General features: G+C 30.9%; 2 protein-coding genes across 2 annotated transcripts; both read left to right on the top strand.

The window, feature by feature from the left end:
* The first annotated feature begins 363 nt into the window (after window positions 1–363).
* On the top strand, window positions 364–3,713 carry LOC133690983 (UDP-rhamnose/UDP-galactose transporter 5-like). Its single transcript, XM_062111271.1, has 6 exons — window positions 364–687; window positions 1,136–1,378; window positions 1,476–1,660; window positions 1,736–1,936; window positions 2,101–2,262; window positions 3,113–3,713. Exons 2-6 carry the CDS (start codon window positions 1,246–1,248, stop codon window positions 3,440–3,442), a joined length of 1,011 nt encoding a protein of 336 aa, XP_061967255.1. The 5' UTR covers window positions 364–687; window positions 1,136–1,245; the 3' UTR covers window positions 3,443–3,713.
* Window positions 3,714–8,471: 4,758 nt separating this feature from the next.
* LOC133692686 (uncharacterized) lies at window positions 8,472–13,145 on the top strand. Its single transcript, XM_062113792.1, has 3 exons — window positions 8,472–8,867; window positions 11,522–11,602; window positions 12,416–13,145. The coding sequence occupies exons 1-3, from the start codon at window positions 8,709–8,711 to the stop codon at window positions 12,788–12,790; spliced, it is 615 nt and encodes a 204-aa protein (XP_061969776.1). The 5' UTR covers window positions 8,472–8,708; the 3' UTR covers window positions 12,791–13,145.
* Window positions 13,146–22,976: the final 9,831 nt, after the last annotated feature.

Raw genomic sequence — 22,976 nt, forward strand, 5'->3', positions numbered from 1 at the left:
TTGCAATAGAAAGGTGCGCATGAACCATATTTTTGGAGGCGCTACGGGCATGGAGATGGAGTGGTTAATGTCTCGAGAAGAAAAATTAAGTTTTTTTTCTAAACACACCTTTAAAGAATCTTGTTTTCATTTTTTGGTTTTAAAATCAGGATTTTCAATGACCAATTTTTTTATTATTTTTTTGAACTTTTAGGTGTAAGAATGCTATCCATCAGTTCTTACATCAAATCTAAATTATTTTTCAACCATCCAATCATAAATGTATAATTCATACTTAAAACTAATACTATTACATGAACAGAGATTTATTTTCTCGGACTCTTGGGTTGCATCCAATTAACAGCAATGATTACTTATTTTGATTAATATATATAAAAAAAAGCATATGTGCAGGGAAGCAAACGTCCGCGTTATGATTTGCTTGCTGCCTCCTGCCTGCTAAAACACCATTCCCCACCGCCCCACGACCCTTACATTTCGCAACAGAATTTCACTTCCTCCCCCCCCCCCCCCCCCCCCCTCTCTCTCGGAATCTTCAGGACTCTTTTGAACAACAAAAAAACCATTACAGAGTACCTTCCAAAGCAAAGAAAAAACAGAGGAACTGCAAATTGCTTCAGACGCACATCATAACGCCCTCCTCTCCATAATTCCTTCTCTTCGTTTCACTCTTCTTGAGCGACTACGGTACGTACATTTTTCTGCACACCGTAAAAAAATCGACTTCAATCGTGATTTTGTTTTCTACGATCTGTTGTGGTGATTGTTGGATTATGTTGCGATCTTAAAAACAATAACGTAATACAGATCTGAGTTTATAGAATTTTCGTAATTTTCTCATGATTTATCTGAGATCTGCCCTCTATGATTTGATCTCAGAATTGTTTGATGATTACCCTCTGATTCTTTCTGTTAAGGAAATTGATAAATGATTTTAGTTAAACTATCAATTTCCATTGTAATGTTAAAATAGCTCGCTTTTGTTTATCGTTTTTTTTATGTATAAAAATTCTTAGGTTAATTTAGTTAAACCCTAAGTAGAGAGAGCTTAATTTAGAAGGAGGAGGAAGGCGAGTGTTTGGTAACTTACGTGGTAACCACAATTTTGATTTCCATCCGTTCTTGATGTTTGCAGAGAAGCGTGTTGCTGGCTGGTCATTGTGATGTGGATGGGGTTATTTTTGGAGGCTGAAGGGTAAGCGTTTGAAGGCTTTTCAAAATTCAAGTTTTGAGAAGTAAATTAGGATGGCTCCATCTAGCAGCAAGGCAAATAAAAAGGGAGCTGCCGATGCGGCTGCCTGGATGTTCAATGTTGTCACTTCTGTTGGGATTATAATTGTCAATAAAGCCTTAATGGCTACTTATGGTTTTAGTTATGGTGAGTTTGTTTCTCATGCTCTTTGTTTTCTTTTATTTGTTTGTACATTCATGAGGTTTTAGTAGTTAGAAGTTTCCTTTTTTATGGTTTCTTGCAGCTACGACGTTAACTGGTATGCATTTTGCTACCACGACCTTGATGACTGGTGTTTTAAGGTGGTTGGGTTACATCCAAGCCTCTCATCTACCCTACCCTGAGCTTTTGAAATTTGTTCTCTTTGCAAACTTCTCAATTGTTGGAATGAATGTTAGTCTAATGTGGAATTCAGTGGGATTTTATCAGGTACATGTTGTTTTGCTGTGTTTTGGCAGTTGATTATTGCAATAATGTTACTCACATGTTTATTTTAAATGTCAGATTGCAAAGCTGACTATGATTCCTGTATCCTGCCTTTTGGAAGTGTTGTTTGACAAGATTCGGTACTCACGAGACACAAAGCTGAGTATAGGAGTTGTTCTGTTAGGCGTTGGTGTTTGCACTGTCACTGATGTGAGTGTTAATGCCAAAGGTTTCATTGCTGCCTTTATTGCAGTCTGGAGCACTTCGCTGCAACAGTATGTAAGTGTTTATGAACATCTATTTCTTTACATGTGTTATCCTATTCCATTTCAATTTAAAGAAGTTTATTAATTGTAAATTGCAAAGTTAACTAATCAAGTTCGTTAAAATGATTCATTCAGAAGCAGCTCCTCTAATAACTCTGTTGAATCATTTACTTGCAGTATGTACATTACCTCCAAAGGAAGTATTCACTGAGTTCCTTCAACCTACTGGGTCACACTGCTCCAGCCCAGGCCGCAACACTGCTATTATTAGGCCCCTTTTTGGACTCCTGGTTGACAAACAAAAGAATTGATACCTATGACTATAGTGCGGTCTCTGTGGTAAGATAGCCAACAAAATTTGACTTATGTTTTTTCAATAATCATCTTCATGATTTTGCTATGATCTGGATACACCTGTCATTCTTGCATATTATTATGCACGCTGAAGAGTAGATGAGATTTTTGTACCATATGTTTGCTTAGGGATCGCATGAACATGCCTTATAGATGCATCTGCACTTCTAGTTGTCTACATAGCTGTGGACACATGGCTTGTCATTGTGATCTCCAGATGTGTTTATATGGTTGCCTATGTTTACATTTGCACTTGAATAAGTTCTTGCCTTGTGCACTCCAATTTGAACATCGGCACACAAGGTGGAATGATTTGGCTATGTTGGGATTTACAATTGAGGCATCCAATTTGAAAGGGCAGAAAACTACGAAGTCCTCGATGCAGTTTAATATATATGTGATTAGTACTTAAAAGCTATCTGGATGCATTTTCTTAACAAGAAAAGTTAAACAGTGAGGAAAAAGCAACCCTGATCTGTGCTGTGAAAAATTTCTAGTGTGGCCGTGCTCTTAAAAAGTATAATTTTAGTTTCACCGCTCCATTTTCTGGAATCAAGTATGACGATGACTTTAATCTCACATACAAGTTATGTTGCTGCTTATTTGTTATGGTTCCTGTTTGCATTAACTCGTGTGTTTGCTGTTCCATTTTACATAGCAGTATTGCTTTGCATAATGTTGTTGTACATGAATGCCTTTTATTTTCTTATAAAAGGCCGAGGACAATTTTTTCTTACTTTCTTTAACTACTTTTGTTTGTGTGTTTGAGCATGATTTTTTTACCCGAGTTTACAGAATCCCATCTCACATTTTCTCTGAATCTTGGTCTCTGCAGATGTTTATTGTTATATCATGCACCATTGCGGTAGGGACCAACTTAAGCCAGTTCATCTGCATAGGCAGATTCACAGCTGTGTCCTTTCAAGTACTTGGTCATATGAAGACGATCCTTGTGCTGATCATGGGATTCTTTTTCTTTGGAAAAGATGGTCTTAATCTACATGTGGTTCTGGGCATGATCATAGCCGTAGTTGGGATGGTTTGGTATGGCAACGCCTCATCTAAGCCTGGAGGTAAGGAGCGCTGGAGCCTCTCGCTACCTACAACCAGACCACAAAAACAAAGTAATTTGTCAGAGTCCGATGAACATGATGGGAAAGTCTAAACGTTTATGTAGGATAAATTAAGCATACAAGGGTAGCTAATTCCAGGAACTTGTTAATCATTTGAGATTAGAAAACCTTGCCATTCAATTCTAATTCTTTCTTCTTGATTTTGTAATTCTTATTTTGCTTTTATTTGTATTGGATCCTATCAGGGAAAATGATGTTTTTGATAAGATCAGGCTCCCTGCAAAATCTTCTTCTGTCACACGAATATTATTCATGGTAATTTATTCGAGTCAAAGGGGAAAGAAATGGCTAATGATTACTTTATGTTCCATTTGATTAGAAATAGTTTGATTTCTTTCTTGATGTACCATTGATGTATCTAAGTGACCATTTCTCCCTCTTTTTTGTGCACATTCTATATAACTACTTGCACAGTTTCACAACATCAGAAGTTTTTAGGTTTGACCGGAAAAAAAAAACTGAAAATTGACGGAAATCTAGGGCCCTGTTTGTTTGCAGGAAAGTAGTTTTTTTTTAGAAAGTGAATTCCGGGGAAAGTGAATTCCGGGAAAGTATTTTCTGATGTTTGGTAGTGTAATGAAAAATAAGTTGGAAAACACTTTCTAGTGTTTGGTTATGTTATGGAAAATGAGCTGGAAAATAATTTATTAATGTTTTATTTTTTCAAGTTTATTAAAATAATGAGGAACAAATCTTACAAATTAAAAAGTTGAATGAGAATGAAATTGAAAAAAAATATAATTTCATAAATTATCTCAAATAAAATAAATAATAATCAAAATAATAGAGATCAAATCTAAAAAATTAAAAAAAATAAAAGGTGAAGAAATTAAAATAATAATAATTAACATTTTATAAATTATTTCAAATAAAATAAGTAAAAATCAAAAGAATGAGAACCAAATTTAATATAATTTTTTTTTTGACCCCTCTTAGCCATCCTTCTTCACATGTACTCGAAAATCGACATAACAAATTGAACACGCCAAATCTAGCCAAGGAGCCTACTAACGTGAAGTGCATTGAAATAAAAAATTGAAGTTCTTCAAGAGTTTTTTAATTCAAAGTTTTAAGGTCTCAATTAGTATAGTAATTGAACCGTAGTTTTATTATTTTTAAATTATTTTTTTAAATGTTTTTTAGATTATTTTTATATTTTAATGTTAAAAATAAATTTTGAAAAATAAAAAAATATATATTATTTTAATATTTTTCCAAATAAAATATTTTAAAAAATAACTTTTATCACTGTTCCAAACGCTTTGTGAAACACTTCAATGGATTGCGTCTTGGAAATAAAATTTAAAATAAAATGACCAAGTTAAAATTTGAAAGAATTAAAAGGTTATGTGAGGGGTTAAACTGAATAGGATTAAAAGTTGGAAAAAAAATTTAAGCTAAATAAATAGAAATGGTAATGGGGTCATTTATGTGTCTATAGAGAGAGAAGTTAGAAACAAAACCAAAGGGAGTAGCCTACTCTACTGGCCATACCTTCCCTTATTTACTATTGGATTCAGCTCATAATAAGATATGTTGTTCTCCTTATTGGCCTCTACATTCTCACCATTGGGATCTTTGTAATCAATTTTTGTTCGAGAGAAACAAACCTCAAAAGTTTTTTTGGAAAAACATTGTGCAAGGTAGTCAACATCACTAGATGTTTTCTCCTTTTTACACTGTTAGATCACGTTGAAATTGAAATATGTGATGAGACTATATGTCCTCTCGAGTCTGAACAATGAAGATAAAAAAACAAATACTCCAACAAGAAGTTAACTCATCATAAACAGAACGTTGCCAATTTTAGGTCAGTTAGGTTTATTCTCGATCTACGAAAATCTAACCATCTAGTGTTTCTAATTTTTGTATATGTGCTGAAAAATATTATGGTGCATGGTTTCATTGTTGGGGTAGATTGACTCTTTTCTGGTTGAGAGTTATTGCCATCTGAACTTCCTGTTTAGTTTTATGTGTATTGTTGCAACTCATCTAGTTGCTATTTGGGCTATTGTATCAACTATGTATTGTTACTCCATCCTTCAAATCTTTCATTTTTCTTTGGGTTACAAGGTGGTAAGCCCCTCCACAACCATTTATTGTGCAACTTTTACTTATATATACTTATATATATATATATATATATATATATATATATATATATATATATATTAAATTGTTAGTATGTTGTAAATGTTGAGTCAAGCTTGGTGAAAGTGTTGATAGATGAATTGATGATGATTTAGTGTTTGGATGTGTGAAAAAATAGTGGGTAACCATTCAATTTGTTGTGTTTGAATGTATTGTGATGTTCCGAGATTTTTAGTAAAGATAAAAATGTGATTTTTTTTTAATGATAGAGTGTTTATATTATTAAAATTGTGATTGAATGTTGTTATGGTACATGAATAAACAATGGATCAAGTCTCAATTTAATGAATTATGTGAAAATTTATTTTATGTCATATTTAGGTTTTTTTTTGGTGTGAAGTAAGTTGAAGTTTTTGAGAATTAAAACCTAAAATTAGAAATTAAGTGGTTTAATGATGTTTAAGGTATTGTGAACGGATTAAGTATTGAGTTAATTGAGTAAATTAAAAAGAGAAAATTTATCCTTTTATTTCTTTAGAATTTTAGCAATATGAAAATAAAATAAATAAAGGAAAGAATTATTGTTGTGGAATCTTGGTTAAATATGTTAGTGTAACTAATTGATGATTGGATAATGAGTTAAAAGTGTAATCAAACTTCATTTTTTTTTTACAATTAACTTATTACCCAATCATTAATTGGTTACACTAACACATTCTAACAAAGATTCTACAACAACAATTTCTTTTTTTTTTTTCTTTTTCATATAGTCAAATCTTAAAAAAATAAAAGGATAAAATTTTTCTTTTTAATTTACTCAATTAACTCACTACTCAATCTGTTTACATGACCTTAAACATCATTAAACCACCCAGTTTTAAATTCAAGCTTTAATTCATAAAAACCTCAACTTCAGACTAAATAAAACCTTAAGATGACATAAATAAAATTTTCATATATTTCATCAAATTGAGGCTTGACCGATTATTTATTCATGTACCACAACAACACTCAATTACAATTTCAACAATTTATACATCCTATAATGAAAAAAATAAAATTACACTTTCATCCTTACTAAAAATCTTAGAACATCACAATACATTTAAACACAACAAACCAAATGATTACCCACTATTTTTTTACACATTCAAACACTAAACCATCATCAATTAGGGGTTTACCACCTTGTAATTCAAAGAAAAATGATGGATTTAAATGCTAGAATAACAGGACATAACAATGATGTTGAAACAATAGCTCAAATAGCGACTAAATGAGTTGTAACAGTAAACACAAAACTTACTAGCAAGTTCTGATGACAATGACTCCTAGCCAGATAAGAGTCAATCTAAACCCAATAGAGAAACCATGCACCATAATGGTTTGCAGCGCACACCCAGAATTTAGAAAAATTGGACGGTTCGATCTTTGTAGATTGAGAATAAACCAAAATGACCTGAAATTGATAGCATTTTATTCACGATATGTTAATTTCTTGTCAAAGTATTTGTTTTTGATTTTCACCGTACAGACTCAAGAGGATATATAGTCTCACCACATATCCCAATTTTAGTGTAATCTAATGGTTTAAGAAGAAGAAAAAGTCTAGCGACTCTAATTACCAAGCATAGTGTTTTTCTAGAAAACATCTGAGGGTAGATATGGCCAGTGGAATAGGTTGTCCCCTGTGGTTTCCTCTCTTTCAAGAGACACAAATGACACCCATTTTTATATATTTAGCTTAATTTTTTTTATTTTTAATCCTATTCAACTTCACCCCTCACGTAACCTTTTAATTCTTTCAAATTTTAACTTGGTCATTTTATTTTCAAAATTTTACTCTAACTCTCGCAAGATAAAATTTTGGCCATGATTTTATTACAACCATTAGAACCATCGCGATAAATAAAAATTTATGTCAGGTTTTACAAAAATAGATGACACGTTGTCTTCTGCTTTTTTTTTTCAACATGTAGTCCACCCCATCTTTCCAAAAAAAAAATAAATTAAAGGGCCCAAACTCATTGGCATAGTTTGCTAGGCCAAACAATGTCTGGCTTTTTTTTCTTTTAAATTAGTTTTTTTAATGACTTTTTTTATATGTTTTTTTTTTCATAATAATTTTTTTAATTTAGATTTAAATTAATATCTATTCTCTCATTTATTTTGTTTATTTAGCTTGCTTTAATTTTTTAGTCATTCTGTATATACATTTAGTTCTTAAAGAGATTATTCTAATTCATCTATAATTTTCATTTTATGTTTTGTATAAATAGAAAATATTTATTTTTGGATAATATTTCTAATATGTGTAACCTTATATAATATTTTTTTCTCTTTTTTTTATTCAATTAATTTCATTTGTGTCCATTTCTATTATTGTTTGATTAAATAAAAATTTAATTTTGGTAAATAAAGTCATTAAACACAATAAGATCAAAGAACTATATTGTGAAGTCAAATATCTTGATTTATATATATGTGTCTTATTTTTTTCCATCATCATTTATTGTTAATGATTTTTTTTATTAACATGTTCTCAATTTATTTGATTACATGTATACATACACTTTTTGATTTACATTTAAAAAAAAATTATGTACAAAAATACATTAAAAAAACTTACACATACAATTTTCTTTTTAGAAAAAAAAATACTATTTCATGTTGAATACATATAGTCAATTGGATTTCAATCCTTGTAAGGCATGGTAAAAATTAAGATTCATTTATTTTTACATTTTAAAAGTTCTTTTAAAAAAATAAATTATTTTATATTTATTTTATATTTTTAAATTATTTTAATATATTAAAAGTAAAAATAAATTTAAAAAATATATATTTTTAAATAAAAAATACTTTAAAAAACAAATATTAAAATACCAAACATGTTTTAAAAATGGAAAAGGAGATGGTATGCGCGTAAAGGGAGTTGGGGTACTGTGCCACCACCACCCACCATCCTAACCACACACCCTTTCTTCTCGCATTAAAAACCTTTCTTTTTTGTTTTTGTTCTCTAATCTCTTTTATAAAAAAAAAAAAAACAAGGAGCACAAGAACACGCCACATTCTCCTCTTCTCTAGAGAAGAAGCAAAGAGAAACCAGAGACCCTTTTTATTCATCTTCTCCTCTTTTAGCCAAAAAAAATTCAATCTATCCCTGTATATAAAATCTAATTAATTAACTAACTGTTATTAACGATGGGAAAGAAGAGAAAATCCATAGCAACAAGCCTGGAAGAGGTGGATCGGACCATGTACGCTTCGTTTTGCAGTGCTGCAAACTCCCTGTCTCAGCTTTACACACAGTCTATGAACCACCAAAAACTCTCTTTCCAAGCCGGTGAACGTCATGGTCTTGTAAGATTCCCTCTTTATCTCTTTGATTTATTGAATATCTGTTTGTATATGCGCTTTTTTTGTGGGTATATGTGCTTATTTTTGGTGGGGTTGTTTTCCTTTATGGAAAAGTTATTGTTTTTGATCAATCAGGCTCGTACCTTTTTCATTTCCTTTCATTGGTTCACTGAATTTTTTTTTTATTGTTAGTCTAGTTTAGGGGTTACCCCTTTCGATTTTTTGGTGTAAACTTACATGGGTGGTTTGATTCTGGTTGATTTGCGAAGTTTATGGCTGGATGGATACATTATGTGGTTTTGTTAATGGATTCACATTGGAGTTACTGTCTGTTAATTTAGTTTTTTTTTTTTTTGTTAATTGGCGTTGTTAATTATCATTGCAGTTGAATGTAGTACTTTGCTTTTCACTTTTTTCTGGGTGGCTTGCGCTTTGAATGGTTATAATAGATTGGCGTTATAATTGACTGTTGAGGAGGTAGATTTGTTAAAGCATCAATTTTTTAAACATTCCCATTTAAGGAAGCAAGCGGGATTTGAGTATTTTGATACCTTGTGTGATGGAGAAACAATAGAATCCTGGCTGGTTTGCCTTGGAAAAGAAGGTTTCAGTCTTTAAGGGACCTCGCTTTTAAATTGGAGTTGTTGGAGTGCTTTTTCTCTTGGATTATGAATTTGCTCATATGTGCTAATGGCCGTGTAATACTTGTAAATGGAAGAGTTTTGTCGTGAACCTAGAAACAAGCTCGTAAACTCCTGATAGTTTCAATTTGTAAACGGTAATCTAGTTGATTGGTGGTGTAGAAGGTCACCTTTGTTTCCAAGTGGTTGTATCACGTGATACTTTGATGTTGACAAACAGTTGCTTTGCAGGAATAGCAGTTTTGAATTTGATTTATGTGAGTGAGAGACATGAAATGGTGGCTCAGTACTTTAACAAGACAAAATAGATAGTTTTTATGGAATGTGTTTTCCAATTAATTAAGGGGATGAGACAGTTAGAAAGCCAGGATAAGGGCTGGAAAGAAAATCATATTCCTATAAAAGCCAGCATAAGGATTAGAAAGAAAAGCATATTCCTATAATTTTGGATCAATGGGTTTCAAAGAGATAGACTTTTCAGTACTCTGAAAGTTAAAAAGGAAAGTAAGTCTAGTTGGGATGGAACTGGTCTGTCTTGGGAAGATTGGAGAAGCTGAAAATGTAGTTCTTATTGATTGACTCTGGCCCGAAGATTGAACATGTTTTCACAGTCTTGGATGATAGCTATTCATTGATTATTTGATAGTCAGCAAAAAGTTTATGGAAGAGCTCGAAGAGAAAATGTGGACTATAATTTCTGTGAGGGTGAAGCTAAATGGTGGCATAAGATAAAGGTATCAAAGAAATATAAATATTTGAAATTCAAACAAGTCTTTGTCATGGTTTTCATTTTGTACTTTGCCTTTTTACACATGCTATTTGAAATTCAAACAAGTCTTTGTCATGGTTTTCATTTTGTACTTTGCCTTTTTACACATGCTTTTAAAGTGCAACCTTTCTACTTTTCATATAGAAGTTTAAAATCATTTTTCCTATAGCATAATCATGAGGCTGGCTGCTTCTAAGTTCAGGGAATGGGATCGCCTTCTTCAATTTGGTTAAGCACCTGCTTGTTAGAGCAGTATAATATATTAATCAGTACAACCAGTAAAGACGGTCCTTCTCTGCATGTATCACTGGGTATGCATTCTGTGGTGATTCTAGTGAGAAGTTAAGACCGCAAACTTTTTTCTCACGTTAACCATACACCCCCATTTATCATTGCAATCTCCAGTGTCTAGGCCTTTTCCCCATTTCTCATGCATCTTAAGTTGTGGAGCATGAGCTCTTAAATAAATTTCTGTTAGTTTTTTTTGTATAACTAACTAAATACAGATATGATTTTGGCATACGTAGGGCGTTTACTAAGAATACTGATTGTGAACAAGCTTTGAAGTAGTCCTGAGCCGGGTATTCCTTATCTGAGAGTGGTTAAGGAGCTTAGTGGTGGTTTTGGTTCAAAACTAAAACGTTTTGCTGTGTTTGAGATTATATCAGAGTGTTTCATGTTAAAAATTACAGATGAAAATGACTGATTTGGTTATGAAAATGATTTGTAGGGCAATTGTTTGGTCAGTTTTGGTTTTGCATTTAAATTTGTTTTGTTCTTTTCAACTTTAAGATAGATAGTCTATTCAGTACAGTATGAAATTTCACAAAATAAATGCAGTTAACATCAAGAACAATGGACTTCTCTTCCAAAACAGCCTGCTGCTCTTTTCCACCTGCAGAGTAAAAGAGACAATGGGACAGCGCCACGAGAAACTCTAAAATGAAGAATAAAAGATTTGTATGCCATTCCCGATACCTGCTCAAAACACACCCAGTTACTCTCGATACAATTTTTCTTTCATTAGAACCTACAGAATAACTCACAACACGTGATCTTGACCTAGCTCTTATTCTTTTGATGCTTTTAGCTTCCAAATTGGAAGATTATCTCTTGTTGAATGCCATATAAGCTGTCACATCACATATATCCTCTCAACCAGACTTATCTACTGACCTTGATTGATTTCTTTCAAGCTTAGTTATCTTGTTGAATTTGCTTATTTAGCCTGGTCATATTGTTTTCAGGAAAAACTTTATCAATGGATTTGGAGACAACAAGAGGGAGGATCTAGGGTGACAACATTTGATATAATCAATTACATACAGGTTCTTGTCAATTATTCTTCTTGCCTGATCTATTTCAATCTACTGTTTGTGTGTGCGCTTTCATGTGTGTGTGTGTACTGACATACAACACGCACCATATGCTTGCTTCTTGTGTATGTGCAAATGTATTGATACTTCCTTAGCCATGAAACCATGGTTGGATATATGAAATATCTGTGTAAAGTCAAATCGATACTCTTCTTGGAATTAATTGTTCATGATGATACTGAGAACATCTTCATATATAACATGAAAATCTTACTTGTCTTGTGGTACATTAAGATGAACATTATTGTCAAGTGTCCTTATAACTGCCTTTCATTTTTTCTTTGCCTTATTAGACATTAACCATGTTCTAGCCACCTGAACACTGTAGATCCTTTTTATTTGGGCATTGTTTGTTAACACAACGTAAAAGAGAACTTGATGAACTTGATTGTCAATTAAATAGTAATCTCATGCCAGTCACCTGAACATGTAAAACCTTCTTATTTGAGCACTGGTGTAACAGAGATATTTCTCTACACAGAGCTATCAGATAAATATGGATGCATGCCTGTTAGGCTTGGCTTAATTGTCTTTTCCTTGTTCCTTATCTTTTGGTTTTGCTGGTTTTATCTTCTTTCTCTCGATTCACATGTATGTATGTGCGCGTGCACATGTTATGAGTGACTAAGACAGTTATATGTTAGATATGTAACTGATCCATGTATATTGTTTAGCCGAGATATGAAATGAAGTGGATTTTGCTAATGTGTATTGATAATAACTTGATTGTATCTAAAATTGAGTAATGCTGTGGTCATGATGCAGAATGAATTGGACTATTGTGGAGAAGAACCATCAATGTCTCCTAGAACGCCACATCAACATCAGAATTCCCAACCTATTCCATTCACAAATTCCACCTTTCTGGTTTCTTCGGGCTCGTCTGGCCTGCCAGCTACTGGTCAGGGCACCCGCACTGAACACTGTGATCAACAACCTAAGAATACAGTTTTCTCAAATGCTTTGTCAAGCCCTGTTCGCAGGAGTCTCCAGAACTATCACATTGCTCAGGGAGGCTACTGTCCACCTGGTGGTTCACTGTCAGGAAATGGAACCCGCGCGAATGAGCCCAACTTTCTTCAGAACCATAATAGGGATCCTAATCTTCCCAGTTCCAATGATTCCTCCATGGACATCTAAGATAGCAGGTCTTGCAAGCTTCTTTCCATGCTTTGGTTAAAGGATCTGGATGGCTGTTGCAGTTGTGTTGCTGTTTTGGTTGTTCCTGATCTTCTCAGGAAGAAAGCACATGGAATGGTTAGTCCATACAAGAACAATCACTTCATGCTGTCAACTTGTGAAGCGTGTGAAGAAGAAAGGCTTAGCGGGTGAGTTCTCATGGAGCAGAATGCTTATGTGATGAGCACCATAACCTATCATTTTATCCTTTTCGTTGTCCTTTTAAAATGGTAAATTTGGTTTATGCTATATGTAAAGTGCTTTGTTGAATTGATTATACTACTTACAAATTAAATTGTATTAGCTGTTGCGCTGCCCTCTGTTATTTTGTTTCATGATGTTCAGGTTTATTAGGCTGTGTTTGATAATGATCATTTCAGAAAGGTGTAGTATGAGCTCTCCATCGTCTTACTTTCAGTACGTGATATCCTGTTGAAGCTTGAACTAAAATGCTAAAAAGAAGATAGTCTGAAGCATTGATGCCATCAAGGAGTTCTGTAAGAAAAGTGGGGAGAAAGTAATGAACTATTTGGTTTTGGCTATGCTAGATTGCTTCAAGTAGTTAAAATTAAAGAAGGGAGCTGCTTTAAAAAGTCTTAAAAAAATCAGTACTTTGAAAATCATATTAACTAGCGTAGAGTGAAAATCTCTGTTGGCATCAACTCGTTTCGAATTGCAAATTTATTTATTTTTATTTTTGTCGTTTCACGACCTCTGTCACTCTAGAACTATTAGCAATTATAATTACCAACGTAATTAAAAAATTTGGGGTGAACCACCTTAATTTTGTTTTTTTTTCATTCGAAGTTTTTTTTTTCTTTCAAGCCTTTTTTTTAAAAAATTAGGTACTTTTACTTCCCATTTAACGAAACTCAATCTTTTTATTTTGTTTTTTTTATGGGTTCATTTTATTTCTAATTTAATAATTGTAGTGTTGTTTTGTAAAAATAATATTGGTAAACTATGAAATAGTGTTTGAAATCATAAATATATAAAAAATAATAAAAATACAACACATAGAAAAAACATAATTTAATTATAATGGGTTGTGTTTTCTTCTTTTTCTTTATTTATTTTTAATTTAATTTTTTTTATTTTCAATATATTCATTGCACATTAAGTTGATTTGAAGTTTTATTTTAGTTAGTTTTATACAGGGCTATCATAATGTTAATAATAAGTTTTGACTTTGAATTTATACTTGATTCGATAAAATAAAATTTAATTTTATTGATTTAAATAAATTAAAATTTTCAGAATCCAATTTCAAACTAAAAAAAATATTTTATCCTTTTATTTTAAAAAATAACATCTTTATTTTAATTTTCTACTCAAGTTTTGATTATAATTAACAAATTTATTATTATTTATTAATATATATATTTATCAATTTATTTTATAAAATATACCTACAAACTTTTTAGCTTGCAGTAAAATTCTTCTCGATGGTAAAAAATAATTAACAATACCAATTTTTTTTTTGTTGAAATTTTTTTTTTTTATCCCACGACATGTCATGAGAATCAAACTAGAAGAAGTAAAATAAACTAGTACTCATTATTCCTTAGATTATGACATGCCCCATCATCGCCCATTGTTTCATGCCCTTCAAAATCAGCGTTACAAGGTGCCCAAGGCATCTTGCACCTCAACTTAATTATTAGAATGGCTAATTATTAAAAAAATAAAATGGATTAGGATTTTATTGTTCGCACAAATGTATTGGACTAGTGTAATAATATGATTTTTTTACAATATTTATTAATTATTATTAGATTGATCAAGAACTACTTAATTTTTTTATATTTTTAAATCACTGTAAAATAACAAAATTATTTTAAAAGTAAAATTTATTTAACTAATATTTAGGGTTTTTTTTTTCAAATTTTAACCTTTTCTAAGCACAATAAAATAATTACATTACTCTTAAAAGTAAAAAATTTTTAACTAAGGACATGAAATTTTTCATATTTTCATATTGATTTTTTTAGTTATAATCAAATTGATTGAGTAATAATTTAGTATTTTAATAAATATAAAATATTATTCAAAAAATAAAAGTGAAAGGCATTACAAGGTGCCCAATATTATTAAAGATGGTCTCGACGGTGTTGGAATCATCTTGATGTCCCTTTCTTTTCTAGGTGGTTTATATAGTTTATTGACCTCTGGTTGGTACTAATGACTTTTTCTTTTTTTATGTTTGTTTTTTTTTTATCTTTTTTCCTTGTTTTCTTCACCTGACATTCAATTATTTTTTCTTTCAAATTTAATTCTCGTTATTTTAATTGATATTTTTTTTACTTTGATAAATTTTTTAAATTGATATTTTTTCTTGATTTTATATTTCAATATTAAATTTGATTGAAAATTGCTTCTCGATTGAGTCTGGGTCTAAGATTTCACGGGTTGCTAGTTTGAGAGATTAACCCAGGTTTATGAGATTTTGTCCAGAATTGCATTTTTTCTTTTGCTTTTATAAGCTTATGTTTTTTCAGTTTTATCATTCAACATTTATTTATTTGGAGATCGAGCTCCATTATTATTATTATTATTATTTGCTTTCTATAGAATGTTTCACTAATTTTAAAAATAATATGGGTTATTTCAAGTTTTTTTATTGTTATTTTTTGCTAAATTTAGTTTTTTTTTTAAAAAATTGAATTAAATTAAATTAAGTATGAGATGCTCACTTCATAATATTTTATTTGATTTGCTTTCTAGGTCGTTGCAATAATGACCCATGCGATCTCTTTTAATGTTGTTGTGCAGCTTTTCCTAGTAACATTAGAACCGTTTCAAAGAGCTTTTTGGTGGTGGAGTGGTGTCTACAATAGAGCGATGATGAATATACAATGGGCTTTTCTTTTTTCTTTTAATGAGTATCATATTAACAGTTTATTTTTTATAGTTAATTATTGTTATTTTTTTGTTTGTTTTATTTATTATTTATATATTTTTTAATTATATTATTAAATTAACTAAACTTATTAAATGGAACCAAATCATTAATCAAGATTTCATATTTTTCTTGCTTCTTTATAAATAATTGTATGGCCTGAACATTTTTTTTTACCTTTGAAAAAAATTTAACCCTGCAGGTATCTTCTTCTGCTACTAGAACTCGTTGATGCTTGTTTGGTAAGTCCCCAAAGTACATAGTTCAAGCTGCAATAATACCTTGAGTTGTATTTTGTACCCACCACTCAGAAACAAACAAATAACGTAGCAGAAGAAGATATGAACCTTCTGATTGCTGCCAGAGTTGCTTAGCTGCTTGAGCAGAAGCGTCAGGCGCGATTATTTGTAATCTTATACCAGACAATGATCATGGGGTCCAAAGTCGTTCCAATCCCACATGCTCAAGCCTCTCCTTGCATTGGCTTGACAAGAAATGAATATGTAGCTTAATTAGCTACCAGCATCACTCGCTCTCATAATCAGTTCCTACGTTAAGGAATCCCACGCAACTTGTTAACCTTGCATTAGAAAATGATTGATGTTTCTGTTTCCTCGATCTAGTTTTTTCTCTGCAATTCCTGGACTCCTCGGCCGTAGATAAAGGTGTTGTTGGTTACATGACCCACAACTCGTCTTTTTTTGGCAAAAGCACATCCACAAATCACTTTAAGAGACTTCAATTTGATCTAAAATTTGAGAAGACAGATGAAGAGAAATATGCTATACAACTTTTTGACCACTCCATCAATCATTGATCCAACAAGATTGGCTTTTAACAATTATCACAACCACCATTGCATCTCCAAAGGTGCGTTAACAAAGGCACGAGTCCATGCTTAACAGTTTATTGTAGGGTTTGCATTGCAATTAGTATGCTAGCTAGTAGCTAGTGTAGCATTATGCTTTTGAGTGCATAGTTGACAAACACGCGTTTCCTATAGAGTTTATCATATTCCAACTTTAGGCGCTCATCACATCCAATATTATCTAAATTATGAAATCTAAATCTGATACCCGGACCCAGATTTATATACAGAATTGATAAAGCTGGTTTTAGGGCATTTCTTTTATGTATAAACAAGGGAGAAATCTTTTGACAGCACAAAGAAAGGTATCTGGTTAAATACCTAGAATTAATGCTAGGTTATGGATGTTTTGACCTCGAAGAATAGAACCTCCAAAAAGAATACCATGGCCACAGTCACGCAAGAAAGTGGAATAAGTAGGTAACAAGAGGCTAAATTAAAGAATTTCTCGGTGAAGATTATCGAAAAACTTCGAGGCCACAAGTTTATTCTTAGAAGAACTTATTGATTGATCCTTTTTTTACAGTGGGAATCCCACATGAAGAATATAACGTAGATAATTCCATGTTCGAGTAATCTGATTCAATCTAGCATATTTTCATAATTTGCACATCTTGCGTCCCCCCAGCTGCTTTATCAAGCAAACATGTGTATCCACTTCAAAAAGACTGGATATAGTACTGTCCCCAACATGAGAATGAAAAACCAGCAAAATTATTGTAGAAATATGTCACCAAACAGTACTCCTCTCCATAGTGGAGTGGAATCTAAATATGGCCAAAGCTTCATTGCCTTTGTGAGAAGTTTACCACGGGCTTCATTTACTGCCTTGTTTTCTCTCTGACCCTTTCCTTTCAACAAGACGTACAGTCGCGTTTGCCTTTCACAGGAATCCAGCATTTCTTTGGAAGTTACAAGTTACCTTCTGATAAAGGTGGTGGTCCTCTTCCATGCATTAAAGTAACAATGTTTTTGCTTTGAGAGGTGGCTGTACTACTTTCTGCACAGCCCATTGACCCTTTATTATTTCTTGTAACATTGAACTTGAGACCTTTTCGGGTGCAGCCGTGACCATCAAATTTATAAATCCTTGAAAAATATATTGTGATCAATTTACTTTCACTCGGTGCTATATATGCTAGTACATTCTTTTGTACTGTTTTGATCGGGTAAGCAAAACATGCTAAATCGCCATTAATGTCTCCTGCAACCAGATCATGGTCCAGCTACTTCATTTCTTTTACGAAAAGTAAATTAATGAAGATGTCTAATTTCTTAGATTTCTTTTTATCTACTATCATATATATTATATCTATATTATTTGATTTTAATGGGTGGTATCAGATTTATAATACCCTGAGAATTTAATCGAAGATGCCAATATTATCCTTTGATGAATAATTACAAGTGACAATGGTTTGGTTGAGGGGCAATAATTAATTACGATGTTTCACACAATTTGCTATATATATATATATATGAATAAAATAAAATAAAATAATTAATTAGGTTTTTTTGTTATACTTTTTTTTATTAATTAAAGGTATTATAAGTAATGGTGAGTATATTAGTAATTACATAAAAATTTTGAGAATAAAAAGAAAACAAAACTCTATAGCAACTTATATTCTATTTTGTCGAACAAGAAAACCTACAAAGAGAGGAAGAGGAAAATCAAGGACGATATTTAATTCACGACCAAAATCTTTGTTTTTTTCTAATCAATTTAAGGTGTGTGTTTTCTGTCTTTACTTTTTAATTAGGTTTTTACGTGTATATTACGGTTATTAAGAAAGATTTAAGAATTAGAGTTTTTATAATATTTGATTTTTAATCATTTTTAAAAAGCAAGTGTTATACTAATAGAGTCTTAGATTGATAGAAAGTTATTGGAAGCGATTTTATATGCTTTTAATAGAATAATTTGAAGTAATAGTGAAAAAAATTGAAAAAAAAAATTATAAATTTATAACTTCAAGTCACCAAAATTTAGTATTTCGATAAACGTTATACCTACTTATAGTATGCCGTGAGTTCTTTGATTTGATAAGTTATTTGCCTAAATTATAGTTGTGGGTTAAGAGTTATGGTCATTGAAAGTAGGTCACTTGAATATGTAATTTATAGATTTGTAAGAACAAAAATATTTTTAAGTCCACTCTCGATTAATTGGAGAGTGCAATTCACCCTGAATATTTAGGACCCTAAAATTTACTGTTTTTATTTAATATGTTACTAAAGAGTTTTAGTGTGTTTTTAATATATTTTTAAGAATTTTTATGAATTTATGAAAAATTATTTTAAGCATTTCAATATACTAAAATTAAATTATTTTTATATGTTAGAAGGTGTTTCATAAAGAGCTTGATTTATATATCAATTAATTTATTTACTTGATAAGTAGTTTTCTAAAAATAGATGAAGTTAATAATTTTTGACACCTTCACTTTAATTATGCTGAAAATACTTCTTTTCTTGAATTAAAAATGTTTTTTAGCCTTCTGTGATCAGATTCTATAATGTTATTATTTTTGGATCATAATTGATATATGTTTTACATAACTATTTTTGATATTTAATTTTTAAAAATATATATTATATATTTAAGAAAGAGGGGTGTAATAGCATGCTTCTAGTGTTGGATACTTTTTGGTGGGAATTTTAGAGTCATTTAAGCTAATGATATATTTAAGTTTTAATTAAATTAGAAATCTGTCGTGTGTTACATTAAATGTTAGTGAGTATATAATTTACAGTGATTGCTATTGTTAGGTTGTCACGAGTGTTTGGTTATTTCTAAGGTTAATATTGGATTTACATATCATGTAAGTAATTGTTCATTTCTTTGGTTAGTTACTTTGAGTTAGGAATTTTATATTTATGTACTAAATAAGTTTTTCTTATTAAAACATTTATTTTTTGGTAAATTAGATGGATTAGACACTATAAATGATTTGTAAATAATGTTAAATGTTTTTGTGAAAGTATGTTTATAACTGTAAAAGTATTTGAATATGTTTTGATTTTGTAAAACCATTCGTGGATTGAATATGAATATGAATTTAATTGATTACATTTTGAACCTGATCTTTAGGGGTTAAGAGTGTGTTTGGTATTGCGGTAGCTGTTGTGGTTGTGATTTGAAAAAAGTTGTTTTTATAAAAAAGTACTTTTGGTTGAGGTTGGTTTAAAAAAATAGATGTTTGATTAAAACTGTGGTTGAAATTGAGGTTGAATAAAAAGTAGTTTAATATGTTTGGTTAAGAATGCTTTTGAAATTAAGGTTATAAAATAATTAAAATATATATATATATATATATATTAATATTGATGATTTTTAATTTAAATATTTTGGATTTAACTATTGCTATTATATCATGAAATAAATCATATTTTATACAAAAAAAATTATTGTTCCATTAAATTATTTACAATTCCATTATGTACAAAATTCATTTGACAAGAACTATAAAATTAGGTAAAATATTATCAGGAATAAAATTAAGATTACAGTACGAGTAAATTTAATTCACCTTAAACTAATTTTTGAAAAAAAAAATTGTTGTTCACATTTATGTGAATATTGCAAGTTAAATCAATTAACTACACTGATTTTTCAAAAAAAAAAACTGTTCAGTGAACAGTGGAGTCATGCTCTACTGTTCACTGAACAGTAAAGCACGGTTCAACATTTTAACGCGCATGAAGCAGCTCCTAACTGCTTTCCTTTTTCTTGTGTTTCAAACGCAGCAGACCGTGGGATCCATAAACAGTACCAAGCGTTTGTTAATTAACCAAACAGCTTGCAAAATAAAACCGCAGGAAACGTGGACGCTACCACGTAACCAAACGGGTTCTAAATATACTAGGACCTATAAACATGTCTATTTAAAATTTGATGCTTAGTTACAAAGCAAAATATAACTCTTTGTAATTTTGGTAAAGTAATCATAGTTTTTTGACTTTGAATGTAAATATGCAATCCATGGTGATGTTCAAATGATTGATTTAAATTATTTAAGTTTATGAATGATTTATAAATATGCGTTTAGTTTTTAAAGTTTTTAAAAGTACTGAAATTTTGGTATAATAAATAAATTGATTGTGAGCTAAATGTATTAGTAAATTTTGGCATGCTTAATTCAACTAGGAAAATGAATTGTTATTTATTAAGTGTGTAACACTCATCTTTTATTTATTTATTCAAAAGGTTTGGAGGAGGATTGAAATGTCAAAGTGATTGCTTTATAAGTTTATAGTTGATTCTTAAACTGCAATATTTCAATAACTAGATTAATTTATATTCTTCGACTTGGAGTGCATTTGATTTTATTTAACTTTGAAGTTAAGTTATTTGGCTTGATCAATAATATTAATTATTTGACTAGATCAATAATATTAAACTTTCAATCCGACTAGTAAAAGAAAAGGGATAAACTGAAAAGAGGAAGATTTCCGAGCCAAATAATAAAAGAGAAGGTCAGATGTTAATAAAACTGTAGAAGAGGGATCGTGTTTATATATGGACATGCGGGCATGCAGCATTACCAAATTCGATCGGAAATCAATGATCCCATCGCCTGATTGGTTTGGATTGATGTCGAAGATCGGAAATACTAAATACTAAAAGGTGCAAGCTGAGCAGGTCTCGTCTGTCAGTCATTCTGATTATTATTCTTTTCTCATGTCTGCTTCTGCTCCGAAGTGGGACAAATAGCTCGAGGAACAAGTTGATGGTGTAGGAGTTCGACTGCATAACGTTGGTTTCGAAAAGAGTTTTGGACCAGCTCAAACTCACAAATTCAGACAATTTATTACTACTATAGTCTAGTAGTTTTTAATTTAAGAACAAAAATAAAAACACAATTTACTACTTCTGGTCCGTTTAGATTGGACAGGGTCCCAGACTATTTCTTATAAACTGGGGAAGTGAATTGTTCTTCAAGAAACTTGAACGTGTAAAGTTGGAAATAGAAGGTCTGGAAAGATCATCATCGCCCAAATTGAAGTAATCATTTTTCATGTCATGCTAGAAATATTTTCTATTTGCTTTAACAAATCAAGAATAAACTTCTTTTTCGATGGATTCTTAAGCTGACTATCAATAATCAGCTTAACGAATTTCATAAAAAAAAATTACTTCTTATGGCCGATGATATTTAAGTATAAAATAATGATATACATTAAGAACATATTATAAGAAAAAACTTATGCGCGGTTGAATTAGTGGTTTTATTGTAAGATTATAATCTAATATTTCATGTGTGTCCTTAGTATTTTTTTTTATATTTTCTTGAAGTTTAACATTATTTTTTTAAAATGAGATTTACTCACACACAGTGATTTTTTTTATCTGGTAATATGTCTCATAATATTCCCTGTAATCTATGTAAAAAAAATAAAAGAGAAGAAAAGTAATAAGCCATCCATGATTTCAAGGGGCGATTGAAATTCTGTCTAGAAATTTTTTTATTTAAAATTAATTTTTTTAATTTTTTTTATTGTTTTTATTTTTTTGTTATTAAAAAAATTATTATTTTAATATAACTTAAATAAAAAATAATTTGAAAAGCTGCTGCCGCTCTATATTACCCCGAAATTTAGCTGAATCATTCATTGGCAGCAGCGACTTTTCTCGTCTGATGGCTCTCATTACCTATCCTGAGATCATCTTCCTAGCGCCACTGAAGCATTAACTGTGGGTCCTCATCGACTTTCCGTCCAGGGTGTGCTTGGTAGCAAGACAGCTTTTATGGATATGGTTCGAAACAACGTGTTAAAAAATAAATTATAAATTATAAATTGTAGTTTTTAAAAATTATAATTTTTTTTAAATCAAGTTTTTATCATAATTTAAAATAAAAAAATAACTATAATCAGCCCCAAAAAAAAACTACATCACAGCGCCGAGCAAAGCCCTGGTCGTCCAAGGCAACTCCGATAACAAACATGAATTGCGTTCGAAACAACTCTAAGCATAAAAATCCCACAGCCCCTTCTTCTCTCTGTCGATTTCCCAATGATCATCGATCAGTCACATGGAATTCTTCTGCTCCTTAATTTGTGCCAGGTTAATTCGACCTATCCTTTAATTTTTTAGACTCGCGTTTCCAAACGCTTGCATAATCTACTCAATCAACCCAGCATCCTTTTTTATTATTATTATTATTGGATTAAGCAAATAAATTTTTCTATTTCAAATTTTTATCTTCAATGTTCCTCCACGAATAACTGGAAATGAGAAAGATCTTTGATTGTATAAAATAAAAAGGGAAATGGAAATTCTCTTAGAAAATAACTAGAAACATGCTACAGATCATTTTATATGGTATTTTATGGTAACATTGCATGTTTTCCTAAAATCTGTACTCATTGATTTT

Source organism: Populus nigra, chromosome 4 (genome assembly GCF_951802175.1).
Source record: "Populus nigra chromosome 4, ddPopNigr1.1, whole genome shotgun sequence".
Taxonomy (NCBI): domain Eukaryota; kingdom Viridiplantae; phylum Streptophyta; class Magnoliopsida; order Malpighiales; family Salicaceae; genus Populus; species Populus nigra.

Bases quoted from the DNA above. Each gene is read 5' to 3' on its own strand.
- LOC133690983 (XM_062111271.1), top strand. From the start codon at position 1,246: ATGGCTCCATCTAGCAGCAAGGCAAATAAAAAGGGAGCTGCCGATGCG. The intron at 1,379-1,475 runs GTGAGTTTGTTT...GGTTTCTTGCAG, and splicing joins TACTTATGGTTTTAGTTATG to CTACGACGTTAACTGGTATG. The intron at 1,937-2,100 runs GTAAGTGTTTAT...ATTTACTTGCAG, and splicing joins GCACTTCGCTGCAACAGTAT to TATGTACATTACCTCCAAAG.
- LOC133692686 (XM_062113792.1), top strand. From the start codon at position 8,709: ATGGGAAAGAAGAGAAAATCCATAGCAACAAGCCTGGAAGAGGTGGAT. The intron at 8,868-11,521 runs GTAAGATTCCCT...TATTGTTTTCAG, and splicing joins CCGGTGAACGTCATGGTCTT to GAAAAACTTTATCAATGGAT. The intron at 11,603-12,415 runs GTTCTTGTCAAT...GTCATGATGCAG, and splicing joins ATATAATCAATTACATACAG to AATGAATTGGACTATTGTGG.